Source organism: Callithrix jacchus, chromosome 10 (genome assembly GCF_049354715.1).
Source record: "Callithrix jacchus isolate 240 chromosome 10, calJac240_pri, whole genome shotgun sequence".
Classification (NCBI taxonomy): Eukaryota; Metazoa; Chordata; class Mammalia; order Primates; family Cebidae; genus Callithrix; species Callithrix jacchus.
In genome coordinates, this window is record NC_133511.1 from 114947201 (window position 1) to 114963333 (window position 16133).

General features: G+C 48.7%; 3 protein-coding genes across 3 annotated transcripts in view; 1 reads left to right on the forward strand and 2 right to left on the reverse strand.

The window, feature by feature from the left end:
- P2RX3 (purinergic receptor P2X 3) overlaps nt 1–3487 on the forward strand; it is a 40905-nt gene extending 37418 nt beyond the window's left edge. The window contains exon 12 of the mRNA XM_078341054.1: nt 3299–3487. Coding sequence (XP_078197180.1) covers nt 3299–3340 — 42 coding nt within the window. The 3' untranslated portion in view covers nt 3341–3487. The remainder of the gene's footprint in view (nt 1–3298) is intronic.
- PRG3 (proteoglycan 3, pro eosinophil major basic protein 2) lies at nt 703–4477 on the reverse strand. Its single transcript, XM_035262720.3, has 5 exons — nt 4417–4477; nt 3329–3642; nt 2484–2615; nt 1584–1695; nt 703–761 (listed from the first exon to the last, which is right to left on the reverse strand). The coding sequence occupies exons 1-5, from the start codon at nt 4475–4477 to the stop codon at nt 703–705; spliced, it is 678 nt and encodes a 225-aa protein (XP_035118611.1).
- Nucleotides 4478–10998: 6521 nt separating this feature from the next.
- On the reverse strand, nt 10999–14083 carry PRG2 (proteoglycan 2, pro eosinophil major basic protein). Its single transcript, XM_009008133.4, has 5 exons — nt 13905–14083; nt 13017–13312; nt 12583–12714; nt 11954–12065; nt 10999–11736 (listed from the first exon to the last, which is right to left on the reverse strand). Exons 1-5 carry the CDS (start codon nt 14020–14022, stop codon nt 11678–11680), a joined length of 717 nt encoding a protein of 238 aa, XP_009006381.2. The 5' UTR covers nt 14023–14083; the 3' UTR covers nt 10999–11677.
- Between the last annotated feature and the right edge of the window lie 2050 nt (nt 14084–16133).

The window sequence follows — 16133 nt, forward strand, 5'->3', positions numbered from 1 at the left end:
GCCCCAAAACAAGACTGCTTTCTCCTGCATCTCCTCGGGGTGTCCCTTCGGTGGGACCTCCATGTTCCACACCAACTCTTGAATCAGCCCCATCGACTTTATTTTTGGAAAACCACCCACCCCGCACCCCATGCTGAATCCAAACAAAGCAAGAGGACCAGCAAAGTACCCCACACCAACTGGGCTCCCACCTCTCCCCCACAATTCTTACCCCTACTCCCAGCTCCTCATCTCCACCACTCCCACCCCTGCTCATATCCCCTCACCACCTCCACCACCCCTACTCCCACCACCCGCACCCCCGCCCCCACCTCCACCCCTACCCCACGCCCAGGGAGGCCTTCAAGACCGCGCCTCTGGTCCTCAATCCGCTGTTCAGCGCCGCCACCAGCCCGCACCAGCCGCCCTACTCGCCCATTGCTCACTTTCCCGAAAAGGGTGAATGCTTCTAGGATTTTCCCAAACTGGGGTAGTCCCCCAAAGTGAGCACTGTGTGCTAAGTGCCTTAGATAGACTTAGGTGGACGATTGCATTTAATCCTTACCACGGCTCCAAGAGGTGGATTTTCCCAAACTGGGGTAGTCCCCCAAAGTGAGGAATAAAGAAGCGAGAGTCAGGAAATGCTGTGGGAAGTCTGAATTTGTGAGCAGGAGAGGCTGGGCGACGGGAGGACGCTGCAGGCAGGATCCTCGCGCCATTGGCTTAGAAGGAGCAGACGAAGGGCAGTTGCTTCTTGCATTGAGCTCGTCGCCAATAACCTCCTAGTAGCAGAGCGCACAGTGAAGTCGGCCGCCCTGCGGGCTCTGGCCTGGGCTTCACATCCCTCCCTCCTCAGGGGCCCCATACGTCCCCTTTGATGGCCATCGTCATCTGGCAGCCGTGTAAGTGCCCTACATCCCTACTGGCTCACATTTGCTGAGCTCTTACTGCGAGCTAGGCTGTGTGCTAAGTGCCTTAGATAGACTTAGGTGGACGATTGCATTTAATCCTTACCACGGCTCCAAGAGGTGGGTGCTGCCATCATTCCCATTTCACAGATGAGGAAGCGGGGGCTTAGTGGAGATAAACAACGTGCCTGTATCTGGGTTGGCACGTGGCAGCACTGGGAGGTGAACTGCAGGGTCTTGCTCCAGCATATGTGGGCTTAGCCACTGTACTAAACCCCCTCACTCCTGGCACCCATGCTGCTGCCTACATCTGCTGTTGGAGGAGGGCATCTTGTCTCTCAGCCATCCCTAATTCCCCCATCCTTTCTTTTCTCTTATCCACACCTTATATCCACTTCCACTACTCTCACTGGTCACATCTGTGGTTCGAATTTATTGCCCTCATAGCAAAGGAGGCAAAGGATTTCCCCACACACATACCATCCAGCCTACCCCCACCCCCTCCCCGGAACTTCTATCACTTGGTTTTGCTTTGAGGCTTCCCTGTGTCTCAGCCCTCCTCACAGACAGGACTTGGGTTCTCCAGTCAGTGGGAGGGTGTCAGTTTGGGGAGGTGAGTTCAGGCAGCTCAAAGTGGTAGGATTAAAAATCCACTTTTACTACCCCTTTTCCCTTCCCTGGCGCCCTCCCCCTCACCTTTGGTACAGAGGGCCACACAGCAGCCACTCCCATGCTTAGGTTGCCCTGGTGACCAGTATGCAAAATTCCAGCGGCTCCCATCAGTCCAGCAAAACCGCTTCCAAAGGAACTAGAGAAGTGACAGGTTAGGTCAGCAGACAGAGGTTCAGATCAGGACCTCACAGAACACCCCCTGTTGACTTCTCTCACTGCCTGCCAGAACAGGAGCCAGACACCCTAGAGACCCATTCCTAAGGGTTTTCAGGCAATGGCAGGGAAAGAGCAACCATCTCTCTCAGCCATCACACAGAGCCAGCTTCCCAAACATTACTGTGTATACATTATCTCCTGGGGATCTTGTTAAAATGCAGGTTCTGATTCCAGAGGTCTGTGGTGGGGTCCAAGATTCTGCATTTCTAACAAGCTCCCAGGTGACGGTGACACTGCTGATCCACGGATCGCATTCTGAGTACCACATATAATGCAACTTATTCACCCACAATTCCAGAGCCACCCTGAGAGATGAAGCTCCCCATTTTAGAGATGAAGAAACCAAGACTCCAAGATTACCTATTTAGCTAGCTTTCTAAGTGACTAAGCTGGGCCTGAAATCTGTCTTGTGACTCCAGTAGTATGCTGGTAAATGTTTATAAGGCAGCTCTTGGGGTGGGTGGGAGGATGGGGAGTAGAAGGGAGCCCTGGTGTGTAGCAATGGCCAATTTCCTTTGGGTAAATACTCCCACCCTGGCTGATTTCGAGCTGTAAGTGTGCACCATCAGTTCTCCTGAGCCAGTACAAGCCACCTCCAGCACATCATTGCCTGCCACATTAAGGGTACCTGAGCTGCTGGCCTGAGGCTTGGCACCTTAACACAGTCAGAAAGAACGTACTGCACCCAAGAGTTGGCCCCTGACTTACCCAGCCCCTGAGAATGCCTCCAATCCAGACCTGGCCCTGGTTGGCTAAGCTAGTGTAGCACTGAATGCGATAGTTGAAGTTGAAGTTGTGGATGGAGACAAGGTTGCCTCCATAGCATCTCTTGCAGATGTTCTGCAGACAGAAACAGAGTAGAGAATGCCCTCTCATTTATTTCAAGTTTCTCAGTTACCAGGCAAGAACCCAGCATCCCTTTTCAGGTTAATTGCTTCCCTTAATCCTACCTTTTGCTCCTTAGTCAGGCCAATCCTGCAGGAAATTATAATAATACTCATAACAATGATAACCACCATTTACTAAGTGTTTATTATGACCCAGTGACTATTCCAAACACTTTCCATGTATTGGCTCATTTAATCCTCACCGCAACTCTAAGAAGTTGGTGCTATATATCTTCACTTTATAAATGAAGGTACTTAAAGCTCAGAGGCAAAGCCACTGACTTGCCCAGGTAATGCAGCCAATAAAAGGCAGAGCCAGAATTTAACACCGGTGTATCTAACACCAAAGCCTTTTTTTTTTTTTTCTTTTTCTTCTTTTTTTTTTCAAAGCCTTTTTTTTAAATCAGTAGTTCTCCCACGACCAACAATATCATCATCACCTGGGTGTATGTTTGTTGTACATGCAAATTCTCAGGCTTCACCTCAGCCCTCCTAAATCAGAAGTTGTGTGGCTGAGGCCCAGAAATCTGTGTTTTAACAATGCCTCCAGGTGATTCTGATGCATGCAAAGCTTTGAGAACCACTAGCCTAAATGAATTGGGAACCGAAGATTGAATGTACTCTCTTCTCCCGCAGGTCCTCTATAGTATTCTCTCTGCTACTTACCTCAGCTCTTGAAAACGTCGTAGGAGTCCGCACCAACAGGAAGCGGCAGGTCTTGCACCTTGGACTTCCCTGCACTTCAACTGTGTCTTCTTCCCTGGGGCACTGAAAGTCCTTGTCTAAGGCAGCTGGGTCCAACTCCATGGCTTCCTCATCCTCAAAGGCGTCTTGGCAGGTGGAAACATTGACCTCCTCTCCCTCTGCCTGAATCACCTCCTTGGTCAAAACCAACTCTCTCTCCTGTTCCCCCGAACTATCCAGATCCTGGCCTAGGTATGCCTCTGTCTCTAGGCTCTCCAGATGGGGGACATCATTCTCTGGGAATAAGAGGTAACCTGCCATCAGGTCAAGAGCTTCCTTGTTCCAGCACCGTGGACAGCTCCAGCGCCCAAGCTTTCCTAGGAACTCCACCTGAAGCCAAGACTTGAAGATTTCCTTTGTGTTAGGTAAGGAGAGATCTCTCGGGTCACACTCACAAATGGACAAGAACCTGACTTCTAGCTGACACCATGAGTGTGTGTTTTGAAGGTGGGAGAAAGCACATGTGAGAAGCCTGGAGCCGTCACCAGCCCTTCATCTTAACAGGTGGGTGGTTTTTCCTTCTGAAAGTTCAGGTTAGAGTTGGTTGGGCATGGCAGCTCACACTTGTAATCTCAGCATTTTGGGAGGTCGAGGCAGGGGAATCACAAGGCCAGGAGTTCGAGACCAGCCTGGCCAATGTGGTGAAAGCCCATCTATACTATAAATACAGAAATTAGCCAGGCATGGTGGTGTGTGCCTGTGGTCCCAGCTACTTGAGAGGCTGAGGCAGAAGAATCACTAACCCAGGAGGCAAGGTTGCAGTGAGCCGAGATCATACCACTGCACTTCATCCTGGGCAACAGAGCGAGACTCCATCTCAAAAAGAAAGAAAGAAAGTTCAGGTTATAGTTCTGAGTCCAATCTTGATATCTTGTCAGAGATGAGCTGTATCCACTAAAAAGGGAAGGCTGTGGTCCTGGCCACATGAGTGCAAATAAAAGCAGGGGGAGGGGAGTGTAGGAAAAAAGAAAAAAGAGAAAGATGGATGAGGAGGGCAGGAAGAGATTTACCCATATGAAGAGCAGAAACTGTTCCCAGGAGGAGAACGGGCAGGAGCAGGAGGCATTTCATATCTACTGTCTTTTGGCCAGGACACTACTCCACCTTCTTTCTTGGGGCTCTCTTTGTGTGTCTGGTGTATCCCCTGCCACATAGTATAGAGAAAATGTTTGTTTAATTGTTCGATTAAAGAGCAAACTAGATTGCTTTCTCCTCTTGCTATGAAGAGACCCTGAGCTGGAGAATCTAGAAAAGGAACGGCAGGAGGGGTAACTCGGGTACAAAAGTTCCTTTGTCTTCCAGTCTCCATTGCTGCTCTCTGGCATCATCCTCAGCCCAGACTCCTGCCCCTGCAGGGACAGGTCTGCTTAGCCATGATGTTCCTAAGGACGGGCCTCCTAGGTGTTTGCCTTATGGGGTGCTGCTTCTTCCCAGGGCCAAAATTGGTCCTGTCTGGGCAGCCAGAAGAGAACTCACCTTCCAAGAGTCTGTGACCTCTGGCTTCGGGGCCCAGAAGCAGCCGTTATACTGGGCTTTTGGGGAAGTGGGAAGAGGCCAGAATGATTGCTCCAGGCCAGGGTGGGGGACAAAGGATCTGATAACGAAGTTTGCTCAGTCTTCTCAACCCTGTGCCCTACTCTCTGCTGGGACTGCAGGGACCTGCCTCCTGAGGCCTACTGCCATGTATGCGTGCCCCACGCTCTGGTTTGCTGCAGAGGGCCCTGGATGTTATGTCCATTGTCCAGGCATAATTATTATTTATACCCCCTAAAGTGCCCCAGTCTGAACAATACACCTTAACCCCAGGAGTAGCCTCCTGCTGGTGGAATCTCAGGAAGTGGCATACAGATCCCAGGGAGCTGGGGGGAGACAATGAGGGCAGGCAGTAAGAGGTGAAGGGGAGGCTCAGCACTCCCAGACTCTTACCTATTCTAGGGGCGTTGTATGCAACACATCCCTCATCCTCATCTTCACCTCATCTCCTTCAGGCATGTATGACCACCCCTGCTTCACAGAGGCAAAATGTGATATCCAAAGACAGAGAAAACCCAACTTGCCAAGGTTTCACAGGAAGGAGAAGAACTGGAGATTTCTAAGTCTTTTTGACTCCAAAACTTTCTCCTCTCTCTTTCCCCTCTCTCTTTCTCTCTCTCCCTTCCTCTTTCTCGCTCTTCTCTCTTTCCCTCTCTTTCTCATCTTTTTTTTTGGAGAGACAAAATATTGCTCTATCACCCAGGCTGCAGTTCAGTGGTGCAATGATAGTTCACTATAACCTTGAACTCCTGGGTTCAAGAGATTCTCCTGCCTCAGCCTCCTGAGTTGCTGGGATTACAGGTGTGAGCTCTCTCATCTTTAACATGTGAAAAGTCTATGTCCTTTTTTCCATGCTGTGGCTCTAGACCAAGGTTCTTCAGCCACAAGGTTCTTTGTGCTATCAGCATTTGAGGTCAAATAACTCTTTGTTGTGGGGGGCTGTCCTGGGTGTTATAGAAAGTTTAGTGGCCCCTCTAGTCTCTACCCACTGATGTCAGTAGAACCTCTCCCTGCACCCAGATGATCGAAAATGTTTCCACACATTTCCAAATATTCTCCGGGGAGAAAAATGGCCCCAATTGAGGATCCCTGATCTAGAATATGCCACCTTGTCCAGCCTCAAGGCATCGCTTCAGGGCTGGCAAAGAGGCAGCTGCTGTAATGAAAAGCTCCACAATGCCAGGGCACTGTGGCTCACGCCTGTCATCCCAGCACTTTGGGAGGCCGATGTGGGTGGATCACCTGAGGTTGGAAGTTTGAGATCAGCCTGATCAACATGGAGAAAACCCGTCTCTACTAAAAATACAGAATTAGCCGGGTGTGGTGGCACATGCCTGTAATCTCAGCTACTTGGGAGGCTGAGACAGGAGAATTCCTTGAACCTGGAAGGTGGAGGTTGTGGTGAGCTGATATTGTACCATTGCACTCTGGCCTGGGCAATTTCAGTTTCAGAGCGAAATTGAAACTCTGTCTCTCTCTCTCTCTCTCTCTCTCTCTCTCTCTCACACACACACACACACACACCTCCACAAAGTCTCTCCAGTGCTCTGTAGCTCTTCCTCCACACCCAACCCTCCCCTCCTCACCTCCCATCTCCCACCAGCCTTCTGTCCCCCTAGGATCTGGACTAGAATCAGGCAGGGAAGGCTCTCGACTCAGGACAAAATGTAAGAGGACACTAAGAAATTCACTATTCAAGATAAATAACATTTTAATGCAATATTGCTTAAAAAATTGAAATTAATGCAAAACAAAAAAATCAAAATTTGAACTGACCAAGCTCTAGCCAAATTTACTGCAGTTTATTTAAGAGAGGCCAGAAGGTCCCAAGCCTTGAATTTGCCAGATGTCACTGCTAAGAGCTAGTGAACTTGTCAGGGTGAGTGACTGAGCTCAGAGGCATCTTTGTGGGATGCCTCTCAGAACTATGCCTGGCATGTGAGTAGAGGGTGACCCGTGTCAATTAAAAAGTGCAGATTTGTAGGGCAGGGCACTGTGGCTCACGTCTGTAATCCCAGCACTTTTGGAGGCCTAGGGAGGTGGATCACCTGAGGTCAGGAGTTTGAGGCCAGCCTGGGAAACATGGTGAAATTTCTATAAAAGTATGAAATACTAAAATTAGTTGGGTGTGGTGCCGCACACCTATAATCCTACCTACTTAGGAGGCTGAGGTGGAAGAATTGCTTGAACCTGGGAAGCTGAGGCTGCAGTGAGCTATCATCCCACTGCACTCCAGCCTGGGTGGCAGAGTGAGACTGTCTCAAAAAAAAAAAAAAAAAGTATAGATTTATTTCCCATATTCCAGCCCAGCCCTTCACAGCTCAAGGATCAGGGACAGGCAGCCCAGAAGGTGAGAAGACCTAAATTCCTTCCCTTCTCTCCTCTCCCACGGGACCCACAAATGGAGACGTAACTGAGAGGACACTTCTGAGCCTGATTGCAGAGTAACGGCTTGATCACTATCTCCTTAGCCCAATGGACCAAACTCTCAGCTTATCTTCTTGACTGTGGGAGAATTGGCCAGGTCCAGGACCTAAAAACCTGGTTGCTGTACTTCAAGCTTGAGACCTCCCTAGTGGTGGAGGGTGGAGGCATAGACCCCCATTTGCCATTATTCTTCCTCATCCATTGGCCCAGGTCAGTGGCACCATTTCACTCGGTGGTTGGGATGACCAACAAGGTTGAGTATTGCTCTGTCCCCCAGGCTGGAGTGCAGTGGCACGATCTCAGCTCACTACAACCTCTGCCTCCTGAGTTCACGCTATTCTCCCACCTCAGCCTCCCCGAGTAGCTGGGATTACAGCACTCGCCATCATGCCCAGCTGATTTTTGTATTTTTGTAGAGATGGGGTTTCACCATGTTGCCCAGGCTGGTCTTGAACTCCTGACCTCAGGTGATCCACCCGCCTCAGCCTCCCAAAGTGCTGAGATTACAGGCGTGAGCCACCATGCCCAGCCTTGTCATTTCCTTTTACAGTTGGAGAAATGGCATCTCAGAGACTTTAAACAAGTTGCCCAAGGTCACACAGCAAGTAGAGACAGGCCTGAACCGTAGGCTCCCGGCCCCTCAGTCACCCGATAGCTGTGTTTCCCTAGCCTCCTCTCATCAACCTCCCTCCCAAACAAACCATTCCGTCTCTCACATTGACCCTGTTTTTATTGCATATAAACCCTGGGCAAAGATATTCCAATGACCTCACTGATGTTTTCTGTCCGATTTAAGACCAGAAATAACATTTTTGAAGGTCTGCCATGGACCAGACACTATGCTTCATTAAGGTTTTTACATCCGTTGCTTAACAACCACTTAATCCTTCAAAGTCATCCTATGAATTGGGCGTTACCATCTCTAGTCTACATATGTAGTACAGAAGCTCAGAGAAGGCAAATGACTTACCCAAGTTTGCACAGCTAGTAACAAACGATACATCAGATCCTGGTTTCTCTGACTCTCAAATCTTTGCTTTCTTTGATACACCCAGATGTGTTACCCCAAGATGATCCCGCCAATGATGCCAACATTGTTTCAGCATCCATGGAACCCCAAGCCTCTGGCTTAATGTTTGCATTTATGTTCATAGGGGTTTCAAACTCTGCCCCTGGTTTGAAGATTCAGTCCATCCTGTCATTATGCAGAGGATAGGCCTTGCCATCTTGAGAGGCAGTGTAGGGTGATGTATAATTGTGGGAAGTAAAAAGTTCCTCTTTAAAGTTTCCTTTCTTGTTAAAGAATAAGTGTGCTAATAACTCTGTTAAGCCCTATCCAATGTAGCTGTTAAACATGCCATGCTTATAGGCACATAGTACATTCTATGTCCTTGTACTTTAACCAAGATATCTGTGCTGGATGTGCTCACAGGCATGTCCCAGCTCTCCATTGCTCTTACCTGTTTAGAAAAGTTTTAAGTTGTTAGCCAATTGGGTTTAGTTTAGATTGTGAGGTCTGGCTCCACCCAACGAAGACCTGACACAGCAGTAAGGACGACCCCTAATGCATGAAGGATAAATATGTCTGTTTTCCTTTGTTCATTGTATGCTCATGGCAAGATGGCTAGCAAGGGTACCCTTCCTGCAGTTCGGGAAGTAAAAATTGCATTGCTGAAAAATCCGTTGTGTCCGTGCTAATTTTTCTTTGTGGCACCAAACATCTGTTTCCAACAATAGTGAAATCACAAGTTCCAGGGTCAGTCCCTCTGTGCCCCAGTGTTCTCATCTATAAACTAAGGATAATAACAAGACTTGCCTCTAGTGAGATCAGCTTAAATAAAGCTCTCAGAACTATACCTGGCACATGGGTGGAGTGAGGGCGGCCTTTGTCTATGAAAAAGCAAAGAGTGTTGTGCTGATTGAGTTCCTACCCTGTGTTTTGCACTGTGGAAGGAACTCCAGGGGTTCAATGATAATTTCACAGAGCTTAGTTAGTATCTTATTGGAGAGAAAAATCCACACACAAACCTATATTTTGGAAACTTAGCCCAATCTCCTCATTTCATAATTTTTACTTTTTGAGAAAAACTAACTTTTTCTTGAGACCGAGTTTCACTCTTGTTGCCCAGGCTGGCGTGCAATGGCATGATCTCGGCTCACTGCAACCTCTGCCTCCCGGGTTCAAGCGATTCTCCTGCCTCAGCCTCCCAAATAGCTGGGATTACAGGCGTGTGCCACCACACCTAGCTATTTCTTTTTTTGTTAATTTTTAGTAGAGACACGGTTTCTCCATGTTGGTCAGGCTGATCTCGAGCTCCCGACCTCAGGTGATCCACCCACCTCATCCTCCCAAAGTGCTGGGATTACAGGCATGAGCCACCATGCCTGGCCAAGAAAAACTTTAATGAATGTACAATGTGCTCCTATAAAGTGCACTATAGTGTGGATTGCTCAGGGATTCTTCACAGTGAATGCACCAATGTAAACATGCCTAGTTCAAGATACAGAATATGACTAGGAGCCCTGCAGCCTCCTTCATGCCCATTCTTGATATTACTGCCCAAAGAAAATCTGTGTGGACTAGAAGTCAAACTTCTGTCACACCCACAGTGGCAGATATTTATGAGGAACAAGACAAGTTTACCTACCATTTAGCACAGAACCTGGCACCTAGTAAGTGGGAAGTATTATTACTCTTTGTGGTTAGTATTGAAATAAGGGAAGCAATGCCTTCCCACACCAAAATATGAAGTCCAGTGGGGCAGGGAGTGAGAGTTCCACCTCAGCTGCACTCACAGCACTCACCGCAGGGCTGAACCCGTAGTCCACCATCTGAAATCAACAGATTCTCATGGAGCAATAGCAGCAACGGATCTGAGTTTGATTTCTGTCTCTTTCCCCTCTTACCATGTGACCTTAGACAGTTAGCATCCCTTCTCTGTGCCACAATAAAAAAAAATAGAGTGTTTTGCCCTTCTCTGAACCCCCAGTCCTATATGAAGTTCTATGAATTGGAGGCATTCTGGAGAAAAAATGGCTTCAGACCATTGAATTCTTTTCTTCTGCTGACCTCCCTAGTAGAGAAGGGGTTGAGAATGCCTTCCTCCCTCCCTCTTGATTAAAGCTCCCTCACCTTCAGCTGGGCTGGAGTCCTGTGTCCTAAGATGAACCCAAGAGTGAGATAGTCTGTCTTGCCTCCCCTCTGTGCTTCATCCCCGTGTGATCATGAGGGGAGAGTAGCCAGCACTTCCAGCTGAAAAACCACGAGGCTTAAAGCAACATGCTTTGGAGCAGACAGAGTTGAATTTCAACATTAGTTGCATTTAGAGGTTCAGTCTCAGGCAAGTCTTTTGACAGGTCCTAACTTCCCTTAACCATGGTTCTGTAAAATAGGGATAATAATTATTGGTTACATGAGGTCGTCTAGGCAAGGTGTCTGCCACAGCAGGGGGTATGTTGTGGGTGCTCAGTAAGTGGTAACAACTAGTAGATGTTTTTATGCCCATGTTACAAACAATCATATATCCCAAGTGCCAGGGGACTATGTCTTGTATTTTCAGGCCTCATTCAGAATCTGACGCATGGCCAGCTGTCTTATATCAGGCTTCCCCAGGAGGTCCTGAGACAGGTAGTTGCATACAAGTGTTTATTTGGGAGTTGCAGACACTAGGAAGGAGCAGAGAATGCAGATGAGGGAGGGAAGGTGGCCCATAAAATGCATGGAATAAGGCCAGTTACCACAGCAGGCCACTGGGAAACAGTGCCCAATACATGTTAGATTTATTCCACTTGAGGGGCCGGAGACTGGGGTACACTCACTCCTGAGAGCTGTAGACTGTTCCCAGGGACCTGTTAATTTCCTTACATATCAAGCCAACGACAGTTCTCGGGTTGGAGAGAGAAAGAGAAAAGTCCTTTGGGTAAAGAAACGCAAATTGGGCCATTGGGAGTCCACCTACAACCTTGAAAGGTCCTGGAAACACCTGTGCAGGGACACGGTAACCAGGTGTTCAATGCAGAGAGCTAGCTGAGCCCACTCCACCATCTCTAAAAGGTTCCATAGACCCAACCCCACCCTCCATCCTCTTCCTCGAGAAGTGACAGCTTCTGACCCATCTATGAAAGGTGTGGTGTGGGGAGAGATGGTAAGGAGGTTCAACGAGGGCTATGCAGAGTGGATTAGCAATCGGAGGTGAAAAGAAATTTCAGTAAAAGTCATTTTATTTCAGGGAGGTGGAGGGAGACGGCAAGCAGAGGAGGGGAGGCAGCTGCCCAGGAGAGGGCAGCTCTGAACTCCTGACTGGGACCAGCTCAGTAGGAACACACAAAAGGAAGACGTCTGCAGCACTTGGCTGTATGCCAGTGGCCTCCTGTGAAGACAGAACAGAAAGGGACGTTCAGCCTTGTGTCCACCCCAACTCAACCCACAGGAGGGCTCCTTCTCCAACCCACATACCGCCATGGAGCTGGAGTATAAAAGACCCAGGAAGCCTCTGGTCAAAGGGTCAGGCTCTTCCTAGCATCTCCTCCTTGGGGCACTTCCCACCTCCCAGGCCTTCCCATCGTTCATCCCCAGCCCCACCTCACCTTGGGTACACAGAGCCACACAGTGACCACCGTGGAACGAGGGCTGGCCAGCAGCCCAGAATGCAAAGTTCCAGTGACTGCCGTCAACCCACTCAAAGCGTCTGCAGAAACCCTGGAGAAAGAAATAGAGGAAGAGGGGATGGGGCCGAGGGAAGGCAGAGAAGCAGACCTGGCGCCGTATCTGCCAGCTCCTCCTGCTGCCCACCGGGCAATGGGCCCTTCCCTGCTGGACCATCATGGTAACTGTCCTGGTCATCTGAAATGCTGATCCGTGGCAATCATCACCATCAGATTCTATGCATCCCTGTGACAGGCTCATCCTTCCAGCCCTAACGAAAGGTAGAGCAGCGGTTGCCAACCCATCCTAAAGATGAGGAAACAGACTCATGGTCTTGCCCAAGTTACATAGATAGTGAGAGATGGAAAGGAACTTGGACCCAAACCTCTGAATTCTAAATTCTTGGCTCTTCCCTGAATACCCAGGCAGCCCCCACAATGTTGTCTGTGGGTGTCCATCTATCCCTGGTTCTTCTGGAGATTATAGAGGAGAAAAACAGACAAATCTGCCCAAGTTGAGTGCTGGCTGAGATCAGCAGGTGTTCCCCATTAGGTGTTCACACCTGTCTTACCGAGCCTATGATCCTGCCTCCAATCCAGACTTGACCCTGGTTGAGCATGCTGACTGAGAGCTGGATGTGGTAATTCAAATTGCAGTCGTGGATGGACAGCAGGTTGCCCCGGTAGCACCTCTGGCAAGTCAACTGCAAGGCAGGATAAGAGACAAAGAATGGAGCAGCCTTCCTACATGAATTCACGTGAGTCTCCAGTCCCCACAATTCATGCCCTCCCCCACCCTGCCACAACCGTTTGAAGGTTGGAGACCAAAATGCAACTTCTGTTTCTAGGTGGCCCTCCCCTCTCACCCCAACACCTCTGTGAGGCTCAGGTTCTACTGACACCCCCAGGGCACTCAATGAGGAAAAGAGCCAGTGATAGCAATGCTGGGGACATGTCCCACACGCCTTTCATGCTCCCACCTCAGCCTCAGCCACAGGCCACTCACCTGAGCTTGATCAAATGTGTGAGGATGTCTCACCAGGAGGTAGCGGCGACAGGTCGGGCACCCAGGGATGCCCACCAGTTGTACTGTGTCCTCTTCCTTAGGACACAGAAGGTTTCTGTCTACCACATCTGGGACCGAGATTGACTCAACAGCCCTGTCTTCCTTGGAGGCATCTTCACTTCCAGAGCCCCCCTCCTCCTCTCCCTCCAGCTCCTCCACCTCCTGTTCTGGCATCTCCTCATCCTCAGGCAGGGTCTTAGCACCCAAAAGGCTTTCAAAGTTGGAAGTCTCAGACCCTGGCAGGGAAGATGGCCAAGTGTCATTCCTTCACATCTCCCCTTGTCCCTCCCTGGAACCACGGACAGCTCCCACCTTGCCCTGGGCATCAGAGTACTCAACCCTGCCTAGAAAGAGGAGCCTGGAACTGAGTCTCCATGAGAGGAACCCAATGTGCCCAACAAAGTCAAGGTGGTTAAAGGCATGGACTCGTAGTCGGGCAGTCATGGGCTTGGGTACCGGTTCCATCATCCATTCGCTTCATTTCTTCATCTGTAAAACGGGTATACAACACCACCTACTTCATGGGGATTCTAAGGGAATTAAAGACGGGAAGTAATGGAAAGTGCTGTGTACTCAGTAAGCTCAAAGTAAGCATCATGGAGAAAGGACAAAATTGGGAATATCATAGTAGAACCAAGACCACAGACATAATAGATGCCCTGAGGAATTCTTTCAACTCGTGGTCATAGGGTCCCCATCCCTTTAAGTGCACAGAGATTCAGAAATAGAAGACAATCAAAGAAGGGGGTGGGTTTGTAACTCTGACCCCATCTACTGTAGAAAGGAAAAAAAACAGAGAAAGAAAGACTAAAGGCAAAAAACACTTACTCAGATGGAGAGCAGAAACTGCCCCAAATAGGAGAGCCAGAAGTAGGGGGAGTCTCATCTTGGCTTTATCCTGCAATGGAGAACACAGTGTGCCACTGACACACACACACACACACATCACATCACAATCACACCATTAGGGGACCGTGGGAGTGAGGCGGAGAAAAAGAAGGTCTGAATAGAAATCAGGATGGGACAGAAAAGCTCGTGCTGATCCCAGCTCCTGACACTCCATAACCCAGGATGCAAGGACCTCTTTCTAAACAGAATGCAGCAAACCCTGAGGGGTGGCTGAGGCTGCCTTTCCTTCAGGCCTGGAAGTAAAGAATGGACTATTATGCTTATATGTTTGTACTTAATGGGTCCCTCAGAGTCTATGACATAAAAGAGGAGGGAGAAGCAATGATTATTGGCTCTCCTAGGAACACACAGGACTTAGAAGCTCTGTCCCCTCCTCAAAGCTCAAGAAGCCACCCATGCCCTCCTCCATGTCCTCCACCCTCTCCCTTCTCCAGCCAAGAGGCATTTTCACATCTTGCAGAAGAAATGTGCAAGGTAGAGTATGAAGGCTGCCCCTGCTGACATCCTCGTAACCCGAAAGCCAGTCGCAGACCCCTGCCAGCCCTCCAGAGACTGTCAGCCACAGCCAGGGACCTCCTGGGAGAATAAACTGTTACCAGCTCCACCACAGCAGAGAAAGCAACTCACCCAACGAGAGACTGTCCTGGGCCTTTATATCTTCCCAAAGCCCAGGTCCTTCTTTGCTCCCTCTCACAAAGACATCTTATATAGAGGCCTTGGAGGAACTCCCCCAAGGAGAGAGGGTTTGCCTCTGCTAGAGGGAGATAGGAAGGCTGATAAAGACCATTTCATATTTCATCACTTCCCTGGTGAGTCCACTCATTCAGTGAAGATTTCTCTCCTGATACCTCTTTCAGGAACCCAGGGGCCATCTAGGACAGCTCTGGGCAATGGTTCTCATCCTAGGCTACACTTCAGAATCGCCTTGGGTGCTTTTCCAAAACACACATGTCCCCTGCTTTACTGGTGTTTTGAATTGCCACGAACGTTTTGAGAATGAATCTGTCCTTATCTATTAAAATTAAAAATGCACAGTGGCTCATGCCTGTAATCCCAGCACTTTAGGAGGCTGAGATAGGCGAATCACGAGGTCAAGAGATCGAGACCATCCTAACCAACATGGTGAAACCCCATCTCTACTACAGTACAAAAATTAGCTGGGCGTGGTGGTGCACGTCTGTAGTCCCAGCTGCTCGGGAGGCTTAGGCGGGAGGATCGGTTGAACCCGGGAGGTGGAGGTTGCAGTGAGTCGAGATTATGCTACTGCACTCCAGCCTGGCAACAGAGTGAGATTCCATCTCTAAATAAATAAACAAATAAAATGAAAATGCACATTTGATCAATTTCACTCTTAGGAGACTATGCTTTAGACATAAAAGCACCTATAAGTAAGAAAACTTTTACAGAGAATGTTATTGCTTGACTATTTGTAGAAATGAGAATAATCTTGATATCCATCAATTGGACACTGAATAAAATGTGTCCTTTCCATTCTACAGAACGTTACATGGCTGTAAAAAGAAGGGCTGGACCTGTATCTATAAACTGAAAGAGATGTGTGTGCAACATTATGAAGTGAAAAAAGGCAAGATACTGAGGAAAATATTTAATATGTGAATAGTTTTACAAGGAAAAAACCCTGCATAGGTGCTTATCTGTGAGCATGCTCATGTGACCGAATGGAGCTGGAATGCTAAGAGGAATCACACCAGATAGTTGACCTTGTCACCTCCAGAAGCAGGGGAGGAGAGAGAAGAAAGTGGGAAAGAGATTGTTGTTTATTTTCTTTTTATAACTTTGCATTTCTTCAGTGGTTATGGTAAATGTCTGCTGAATCTTACTAAGGCAGCCTTAGTAAGTACTTAAAAACATATACAGATGCCCTGCCTGGAAACTTCTGATTGGCTAATAGGTCTAGAGTGAAGGTCAGATGTCTGCATTTTTTAAAAGTTTCCCAGCTGACTGATGAAAGATGGGTCTGGGAGTCACTGTCCTCAGGATCCTCAAGCACAGGAAACATTCACATACATCTAACTGCTTTCCTTCTAAATTAGACCACTCAGTTGGCCAACCTACCAGCCTTCATTACGGTAACATTTACTGAACATTTCTAAATGCCATGCATGGCAAGTGGCTGGGCGTGATGCT

Excerpts from the sequence above, each read along its gene's own strand:
- PRG3 (XM_035262720.3), bottom strand. The coding sequence starts at position 4,477 with ATGAAATGCCTCCTGCTCCTGCCCGTTCTCCTCCTGGGAACAGTTTCT. Across the intron at positions 2,616-3,328 it reads CGACGTTTTCAAGAGCTGAG|AACATCTGCAAGAGATGCTA; the intron begins GTAAGTAGCAGA and ends TTCTGTCTGCAG. Across the intron at positions 762-1,583 it reads TGTGGCCCTCTGTACCAAAG|GAGGTTATTGGCGACGAGCT; the intron begins GTGAGGGGGAGG and ends CTCTGCTACTAG.
- PRG2 (XM_009008133.4), bottom strand. The coding sequence starts at position 14,022 with ATGTGTGTGTGTGTGTGTGTCAGTGGCACACTGTGTTCTCCATTGCAG. Across the intron at positions 12,715-13,016 it reads ACACATTTGATCAAGCTCAG|TTGACTTGCCAGAGGTGCTA; the intron begins GTGAGTGGCCTG and ends CCTGCCTTGCAG. Across the intron at positions 11,737-11,953 it reads TGTGGCTCTGTGTACCCAAG|GAGGCCACTGGCATACAGCC; the intron begins GTGAGGTGGGGC and ends CTGTCTTCACAG.